Below are 9582 nucleotides of genomic sequence, written 5' to 3'. Positions count from 1 at the left end.
GGCCCAGGGCCACCCCATCAGCACCAAAACGTGGGGTGCAGCTCCACCTGGTGGACAGCCAGCCCCCCCCCCCCCCCCAGTGTCACCGAGTCCCCTTGGCCACCAGACACAGACAAGGCACCCCAAGAGCTGCAGCTTACGGCTTTGCCTTCCCAGTCTCCATTGGAAACAGATCCAGGGGATGCAGCCTCATCGCAGCGCTTGGGAGGCTCCAGCACTTTGGAATGCTGAGGCAGCATTGACCTGTGGATGCACACGCTGCTGCAAGCATGCAGCTGCACATGCACACAGCCTGGGCAGAGAGCAGCAGGAGAGCTGGTGCAGAGCCAGCTGTGCCCCCACAACCTGCCCTTGGCGTCCTGAGTGTCCCATGTGCCTGCAGGAGAGCTTAAAGCAGGGCAGCTGCCTGTCTGCCAGATGAAGCAATCCCGAGGGACTGGATTGTTCAGCTCCTGCCAGCCAGGGAGATGTGGCAACTGCTCTCACCTAGAAACCAGGGGTCCTGGGCTCAACACCCAGCAGCTACACGCTCCTGGATAAATCTCTGCTGACTGCCCAGGAGGATACTTGCACAGATGCTTTTGTTGCCCCATGCTTCCCTTTGTCCTCTTCCCCCAGGATTCTCCGCACACACAGAGCATCCTGTGGCATCCCTTCCACCCCAGCACAGAGCCCTCAGCCCTTTCACTGCCAGAGATGCCCCGAGCTTCTGCCCGGCCGGGAGGTGCTGGGTCTTTGCAGGTGACAGACAGCAGGAAGGAATCAGTCACCAAACGGGCAACCAGACGCTTTCCCCCAGAGCCCTGCGATGTTTCCGCAGCTGTGCCAGAGCCCCTGACAGCCAGTATCCCCAAAGCGGAGGGAGGCAAGGAATTACGGTGATGGGCTGGGCACACAGCCGCTGGAGACGCATCCTGGAGACGGGGGGAGCCGAGCGGCGCTGGAGCAGCTGCGGGGGCGGCTGCCGCGAGAGGGCAGCGCAGCCCCGGCCCGGCCACCCCCGAGCCCCCCGGAGCCGCCACCGCGCCCGCCTCCGCCTCAGCCTCTCGGGGCTCCAGCGCAGAGAGCACCGTCACCTCCCCGCGCTGGGCTGGAAGGGGACTCCTGATGGAGCCTGAATTGGTTGCAGGGAGGATAATCAGCCCTTCATCAACCTCTATCACCCTGCGGCTGTGTGGATTTTCTCCTGCCACAAGACCTTACCGGTGCGCTGGCAGGCATTTGAGCAGCCCATGGCGATACCTCGTGCCTCCCTGTTATTCCCTCTTGTTCCACTCAGCGCTTGGAGCTCTTTCCCTAAGGGCTTTAGTGGCAGCAATCCTGTGAGGGATGTGGGCTGGAAGCATCGCCTTGGTGGCAATCAATCCATATCCTCACCCCTCGGTCAGCAAGGACTGCCTTGCCTCTCCCACCAGCAGCCCAGTGTTGGACCCATCTCTCTGCCTATAGATTAGGAAGCAGAGATGTGTTTTCATGTGGATTCAAGCCCGCCTCTGCCTTGCATGTTTTCCACCCGGAGAAGCTGTGTTTCTCCAGCTCTCTGAGCCATTCCCATCACCACCGTTCAGCAAATGGCAGGACAAAAATAGCTTCTCTCCAGGGGCTGCAACAGGGCTGCTTGACTTGAGTGTGCTCTGCTTCTCTCTGCTGTGTGAATCCAGGGCTGACTGCAGTCAGGGGCTGCACAAGCTCCTCCAGCCCCCCTAGGTGGGCACTGCTCCCCACCCTGAGCTGCACTAGGCAGGTATTGCAGGGGAAGCCGTGGTGGACCCACAGCTATAGCCCCCTGCCCTTGAGGGCTGGGACAGGGATAGGAGACAGGTGAAAGATAACCAGGAATGGAAAAGGGAGAGATGCCTGGGCTGAGGTGGCCAGAAGCACAAGCCAGTTGTCCTCCCTGGGCTCTGCAGACATCCTGCCAGCCAGGTCCTCTGAGGCTTCCCAGCCCCAGGGCTACCAGCACAGCCAGGACTTCTGCTGGAAGCTGTCTGCTGTGCAGCCTGGGGAGGGGGAGCATCAGGGCTGTCAGACCTGCTCACTGAGGGATGTACTGACACCAAGCTCCATCTCCATGGGCAAGGCAGTGCGGGAGCTGGCCGGCCAGCTGCTGCCAGGGAGACAGTCCTTTCCCTGCCTGCCTTTGCCAGTACAGACAGACCACGGCGCAGCAAGTGAGCTATTAAAGAACAGCTCTAGCCAGCCAGCAAATTCAGCTCATTCATCATTCTGGAGCAGGCAGGGGGTCGTGCCAACTGCTTTAAGCCAGGACCCATCACAAGCCTGTGTCCAATAGCTCAGCAGCCTGGAAGCTGACTAGGGGGCTCTGGACCCTCCAAAATGCCTTTTATGTCGTGGGGGTGCTGGGGGAGCTGCCCTGCCCCAGGCTGAGAGCTTATGCATTTCTGAGCCAGAGCCCCAGCATGGGGATCATCATGCCAGAGACAGTTTGGAGAGGATGTGGCAGTTGTCATGAGCTTAGCCAAGGCCTGAGCTGCCCCCCATTTCCACCTGAACCAGGCAGGCAGAGCTGCACAGCTCTGTGTCTGGGAGGCTCAGGTCAGGTGAAGCAGAGAGAGAGACTGCCAGGCACCTGCAGGGAGCTGTGTGGATCCCACAGGTCACTGCTAGCTCTCTCAAAGAGTTTTTACAGTACTGCCTACAGGACTGGTTTTACACCAGCTTCTCTCCCCTGGTGCTGCTGTCTTCCCACCAGTCTCCATCCCTAGAGCCCAGTCAGCTGTGCTGGGAACCAGAGTGCTCCAACTTCCCATCTGGAACTCCCCTGATTCTGGACAGGGATACCCCTTTACATGGCCCAGATTAGGGTTTTGGACAACAAAGCATCCCTTTGTTGGTGCTAGCAGGTCACTGAAGTATGTGTTGCCCTGCTAGAGTGACCCTTAGTCACAGAGGATCTGTGTATGCCAAGAGTGCCCCTACAAATCCACCCTACCTGGGTGAAGATTTAGCCAAGGGCAGAAGTCTGAGAGCTGCGAGACTGACTGTGCCTGAAGATCTACTTCATTCCTCCCTTTCGTCTGAGGGCATGTCATTGCTGCTACCTGGGGTGGGAACCCAAATTCCTTGGGGAAGGGAAATGCTGCCCTTCCCTCCTGCATTGTGCCTTTCCCTACCAGCTGACCAAGAAAGAGGCCAAGAAGAGATGGTCTCAGGGATGTAGCTTGTGCTATAGCATTGCCTGCCAGCCTCAGGGCTTGAGCCTGAAGAATAAAACCAAAGCGTGGGGAAAAGATCCTCTTCTTTCACATGGAAGTGCAGCTGCCTCCCATGTAAGCTGCAAAGCTGCTTCTTTACCCACGTAAGAAACATCCTGCTGTTCTTTTGGGGCTTGGGTAATTCCACAGTGCTTGCAGGAAGCTGTTACCACTGTCAGCAATGCTGTCTTGGAGAAGGACTAGGGGCCCGCTGACCTCCTCTGCCCCAGAGCTGCTGCCGCAGCAGGACACAAGCTGCAAGCAAGAAGGGAATAATGCCCTGGAGCTCCTGTGCTGCTCATAGCTGAGGCCTCGAGCTGCATCACTAAACAGCCCTGAGCTGGATTTTTAAAGAGGCTTCAGCCAAATGTCTCCTCCTGGGAGTGGTGGGAGGTGCATGCACACTGAGCAGAGTGGTGCAGCAGCCACAAACCCAGCCAGGGCTGGGGAATTCTCTGGCCTCTGCTGTGCAGTCCAGCTCATCACTGCCAAACAGGAATAACCTTTATGAATGAGTTCTGGGAAGCCAGTTTGGGAGAGCTCACACAGCATTGGGGAGGCTTCGTGGAGCCTTCTTCAACAGGAGCCAGTAGTATGCAGAAAGGTCTCTGCTTCCTCTCCTGAAACCCACCTCAGCTCTGGGTTTCTGAGACCACATGTGCACACCAGAAGATCCTTAAACATGCAAAGAGAGCAAAGACAACAAGCTCCCTCCTATCCCCTCCCTAGGGCTTCTCCATCTTCTTGGCCAGGTTGAAACCGGCTATATCTAAAGGTGCTGACTTAATGGTCATCACAAACCCTGTCCTGATTTTCCTCCTCTGTATTTATACCCTTTACCAAATCTGCATGGTTACTTCAGCCCAGCCTAAGCTGGCCTCGAGTAGGTAATGCTGGCCCAGATCCACTTTGGTTCTGGCCACTCCCAAAGCAAACCTCTGCATCTGAGGGTCTGTGTGTACACGTGCCTGTTCCCTGCAGATGCCACTGCAGGGACAGCAGCTGGCCACAGTGCAGGATATGTGGGAATGAAACTTTGCTCTATTTCCTTGCCATGGTCCAGAGGGCACAGCCTCTCCCCTGCCCCCAGAGGGGCAAGTCAGCCCCAAGCATGAGGAGGCCAGTCTAGAAGCCTGAAACATGGCTCCGAGTCTGCGCTTTCTTTGCGAACACCTCCAGCATCGGCAGTGCAGGAGGAAGTGGGGAGGGGAGAGGGTGGGCTGGTTTAGCTCCTCCCAGCTGATAATTCATTACCGCCCGTTAGCCTGGATCCATCCTGCAGCAGCTACATCCTGGCAACAACATGTGTTCATTTCACACATAAAATGCTGTATCAAAATGCATCCTTGAGACATTCCCCCTGAAACCTTTTCCAGCTGCCTCTCCCAGCGCTTCACTTGTGGAGCAGTCCCTGCAATTGGGATGTTTTGCTCTTAATGGATGCCTGGCACCCATCATAGAAATCATAGAAAACAGGGCTGCAGCTCATGAGAAATACAAGAGGGATCTTCCTGCATGGAGCAGAGAGGCAGCAACATCTATGGCGTGCTCTGCTCCATAGAGGGAGAAGCAGCAGCTATGCTCATGCACGTGGCTGGTTTATTGCACACCATTTGCAAAGATGCAGAAGTGCAGCATCTCTTCCCTCCCCTCCTTCCCTGTGGGTTTGGGAGCTTTGGGCAGCAGAGCTGGCTGGTCTTGCCTTGGGAACATGGAAGTGGTCTTGTCCCGTTTCTCTGAGGTCCCTGACTGCTGCCTGATGCTGGTGACTGTCAGCCTGGTGGTAAATCTCCCTTCCACAGCTGAGTGGGAAGAGGCAGGGTGGGTGAAGGACCCCACGCTTGCACAGCAGGTCATGGGAGTGCTTCCCCGTGGCACCCTCTGATTCCTTGTGGAGCCATTCCCAGGGCTGGGCTGGCTCTCGAGAGAGATGAGGCTCGGCCACCAAGGCTAAGCTTTTCATGTTGGCTGCTGAGTCTTGCACCAGCCTTGCACCCACCCCAAGCCTTCTCCAGCTTCCCTCTGAGCACCCGTTCTTCTTGATCCTCACACCTCCTCAGCCTTTCCTCTAGCATTTTCAGAGGCTTCTTCCCCACCGTGTACCCCTAGCACCCCTGGGCCAGGGGGCTCTGCTGGTCTGGGAAGGTTCATCCCTTTCCTTGTAGGTAAGAAAACAGAGCAGGACTTGGCAGGAACGGCCGAGTCCAGCAGCCCTCCCCAGACCCTCCCCGTGCCCCCTGTCCTCTGGGTTCCCCCCCACGTCCCCCAGACAAAGGGCTGGGGTCTGTGACAGCATCGCAGGTCCCAGCCCGTCCGCCCTGGCGGCCGCACCGAACGAACCCCCCACCGGTGAAGGTCACGCCGGGGCGGCGGCCGCCGGGCAAAGCCACCCCGCGCTCTCCCCCCCCACCGCCCACCGGCGAGGGGCGGGCGCACCGGGGCCCCGTGCGGCGGCGATTGGCTGCGGGCGGGGAGGCGGGGAGCGGCGGGGCCGCGGCTGGCTGCAGCGGCGGGCGCGGAGCCCAGAGCGGGCGCGGCGGAGCATCTTCGGGCACCGCGGCCCCGGTGCGGGCCGCCTCCCCCGCAGCTCCCGGCCTCATATGGGCGGTGCCGGCGCCCCGGCCCCCGCACGCCCGTCCCGCTCGGCGTTAGCATGGGCACGGTGCTCTCCCTCTCCCCCGCCGCCTCCTCGGGCAAGGGCGGCGGCGGCGGGGGGCTGCTGGCCGAGAAGGCGCCGGGAAGGGTGCCGGGCAAGGGCGAGAGCCGGCTGAAGCGCCCCGGCGTGCTCATCTCGGCGCTCACCTGGAAGCGGCTGGTGGCCGCCTCGGCCAAGAAGAAGAAAAGCACCAAGAAGGTGACGCCGAAGCCCGGCGGCGGGGCCCCGGGGGGGGCCCCAGGCCAGCCCGACCCGCTGGTGGTGCAGCGCAACCGCGAGAACTTGCGCAAGTCGGTGGTGGGGCCGGCCGACGGTGCCAAGCAGGGCCCGCTGGCCGTGCCGGTGCCCACGGTGCCCTCGGCGCCGCAGGAGCTGCACCCGGGCTCCGGCGGGGGAAAGCCGCCGCCGCCACCGCCGCCGGCCGGCAGCCGCCCCGCGGGCTCCCCGCGCCGCGTGGTGGTGCAGGCGTCCACCGGCGAGCTGCTGCGCTGCTTGGGGGACTTCGTGTGCCGCCGCTGCTACCGCCTGAAGGAGCTGAGCCCCGGCGAACTCATCTCGTGGTTTCGCAGCGTGGACCGCTCGCTGCTGCTGCAGGGCTGGCAGGACCAGGGCTTCATCACCCCGGCCAACCTGGTGTTCGTCTACCTGCTGTGCCGGGAAGCGCTGCGGGGCGAAGACATCGGCAGCCAGGCCGAGCTGCAGGCCGCCTTCCTCACCTGCCTGTATCTCGCCTACTCCTACATGGGCAACGAGATCTCCTACCCGCTCAAGCCCTTCCTGGTGGAGGGAGACAAGGGGCGCTTCTGGGAGCGCTGCCTGGGCATCATCCAGCGCCTCAGCGCCAAGATGCTGCGAATCAACGCGGACCCGCACTACTTCACGCAACTCTTCCAGGACCTCAAGAGCGAGGGCGAGGGCGGAGACGGGTCCAAGCACTGGACGATCAGCCTGGACCGTTAGGGAGGTACCAGGCCCCCGGCGCCGGGGGCGGAAGGGGCCGCGCACCGAGGGGCGGGGGAGGCGAAGGACTGTCGGATTCCCCCCCCTGCCCCCGCATCCTCCTCGCCTTCCCCCTTCCCCGGCCGTCAGTTCCACGGAGACGCTGCTTGGACCCTCCCTGCTCCGGATCCGGCTGCCCTCCTCCCCCGCCTCCGACCCCAGCTGGGGGCTGCGCTCCGGAGCTCCGAGGCGGCGGCGAAGACCGGGGAGGGGGAGCGCTGCCCCTCCCTCCTTGGCCAAGGGTGGGAGGGGGAGGCTGCGGAGGAGCGGAGGCTCCCGGACGCGGTTTCTCTAGAGAAAAGGGGTGAAAAAATGGATGTGGGGGCCGGGGGCAGGAGGGCTCGGGGTGGGGGTTTTGGGGTGTGGCGGGTGCCCGGGTAGAGGGTGCATGTGAAGGAGTCCCTGGCGCGGGCAGGGCCGCCCCGCGCCTCCGCAGCGCTCCCGGCGCTGTCCGTGGTGCTGGAGCTGCCGCGCCTGAGCAGACAAAGGAGGGGATTGCGGGCACGGCTGGGGGGGTTCTGTGGGCGATGCCTTCCCACCCGCCCCCCTCGGCCCACGTGTGGTATATGGGCTCCCTCCCCCAGCATGGGTGACGCTGCCCCTCACCCCGCGGGAGCCGCCCGCAAACCCCTTTGTTCGAGCCGCTGGTGAAGGGGGGGTGCCCACGCCCCTCCCCTCGGGCAAATCCCCCCCGTGTGCCCCCCGAAACAGGGGGTGATGCCTCCCCGTCCTTGGCTTGCTGCGGGAAGAGGGGTCTGTGCCAGAGGAGGCCTAGGATGCCCAAACGGAGGGGCCTGCTATGGGAGGGGGGGGGGGGGGGGTCTCCTCTCCTCTTGCTTTGCTTCACTGGAGAATAAAGAGGTGGCCTGGATGGGCCTGCGGTGGCTCCTGGACTTGCTGGGCTGTGGGGTGCAAGGGCAATTGGGGTAACACCCCAAGCTCCCGGTCATGACCCACTCTTCCCCAAGAGGGATGGGGGGCCCTGGTTCCCAAAGGGGTTTTACTCCCTGATGTGAGTTGGGGGTCAAATTTTCACCCCTCTTTGTGCCCAAGGCCAGTTCTGGTCCACCTGAGTGTCTCTTGGACCCTTGTGAGCTCTCCTGGCCTCCTCCATTCCAGATGGAAATTCCTGATGCCTGTCTGCCACACTGAATTTGAACAGGATGCCACAGTTTATGTCACCTCCATTTTTTTAAAATTTAATTTTCTTTTTCCTGAAGCTATGCCCTCCCTCACCTCACTTCTCCCTACCTCTGCTCTGCAGGGCTGGGCTCCCTTTTCCTGGCAGCAGCAGCAGGCTGTGGGAGCTGTGCTGCTATCCCTGTTACCAGCTCTGTGCTTCTGCAGACCTCCAGGGAAGAGGGGTGGAGCACGGGAAAGCTTTGCCTTTTATAAAACTGGTTGCTATGCTTCAGGGTGCTGAATTTTCCAGGACTCCTTTAGCAGAAGCTGCTGCACATGCTCTCTGGCTGGGGTCTGCATCCAGGGCTTCACAGCCCCTCTGAGCCAGGCATTTGGGCTCCCCTCAGCTGGGAAGAGCTGTGCTGGCTCTGCAGGTCATGGAGGGTAAGCTGGATTCCCTCTACCTTTGTGTGCATCAGCAGAGCTGCTAATTAGGCCCAATCTGGCTCATTCAGGCAAAGCTGTGCTGCCAGGAAGACAGCACAGATGTCCCTGTGACGGGGCTGACCTGGCAGGGCACTGTGCGAGGCTTTTCCGTGGCTGTGTGAACCCAACGAGACCCATGCTGCTCCTGTCCTCCCTCTCCTCATGGGTGCTCCTGTCTGTGCCTTTAGAGAGACATTCAGGTGACCCTGTGGTGAGCTCTCTGGGCCACAAGGCATTCCCAACCCACCCCAACTTTGGCCATACCCACATCTTGTCATGGGAAAGGTAACTCTGGCTTCAACTGGTGGAACTGAGGCCTTACAGCTCCTACAGGGCTGCTGGGAGAGCCCTGTGTCTCCTGTACCAGCGTTTTGCAGAGAGGGAAACTGAGGCACAGTGAGATGAATACAGCAAGGTAGTCTGCATTACAGGGTAACATCTGAGCCATTGGTACCAGCTATTTCCACCCTGGGCTGTGGTGTTTGTCCACAAACATGTGATTTCTATTCCCAGCTGTAGGGCTTTATGGAGTCTCCTCCCGGAGCTGAACAGCCTCCCAGCACTGGAGGATTTTCCCACCCTACAGATCTCCTTAGAGACACTCACAGGGTTATTCCAGCTTCAAGTCCCAGCCTTTCAAGTTGCTTCCAGCTGCAGTGAGGCCATGTCCTTCCCCTCCTCCCTTGTGTTTCATTGATTAAGAGTCCTAGGCCTCACTGGGGGATTTAGGAAGAGCTAATTGCAGACTGGTAATTGAAGACAGCTTGGAGTCTCTGGAAATGTCAAGGAATGAGAGAGGAGCTTAGATGCTCCCATGCATTTAAATATGCATCATTGGCTCAGCCAGAGCCTTGCTGGGGGGGAGGGAGGGAGGGAGGGAGGGAGGGAGACAGACATGTCTCTGGTTTTCTCTATCCCAGAGGACCTCATAGAGCTGCTGGGGGGAACAAGGCAGGGGTAGCACTAATCTTACCTTGTCTGGGAGCTTTCTGCTCCTCCCAAGGCAAAAGAGAGAACACAAAATGGCTGGGTACTGAGGGTGGGAATCTCAGGTTAGAGAGCTTGGTTTTCCCCTTTTTAAAACTGTGATTTGACATGCCAGAC

At 60.3% G+C, this 9582-nt stretch overlaps 1 protein-coding gene across 1 annotated transcript; it reads left to right on the top strand.

Annotated features, from left to right (window-relative positions):
• Positions 1 to 5735: 5735 nt before the first annotated feature.
• Positions 5736 to 7690, top strand: CDK5R2 (cyclin dependent kinase 5 regulatory subunit 2). The gene has a single exon (XM_066553379.1). The coding sequence runs from the start codon at positions 5869 to 5871 to the stop codon at positions 6829 to 6831; it is 963 nt and encodes a 320-aa protein (XP_066409476.1). The 5' UTR covers positions 5736 to 5868; the 3' UTR covers positions 6832 to 7690.
• The last annotated feature ends 1892 nt before the right edge of the window (positions 7691 to 9582 follow it).

This window comes from Molothrus aeneus, chromosome 7 (assembly GCF_037042795.1).
Source record: "Molothrus aeneus isolate 106 chromosome 7, BPBGC_Maene_1.0, whole genome shotgun sequence".
NCBI lineage: Eukaryota > Metazoa > Chordata > Aves > Passeriformes > Icteridae > Molothrus > Molothrus aeneus.
The sequence above is the reverse complement of the archived record's forward strand: the minus strand, read 5'-3'. Positions and strand labels throughout refer to the sequence as shown.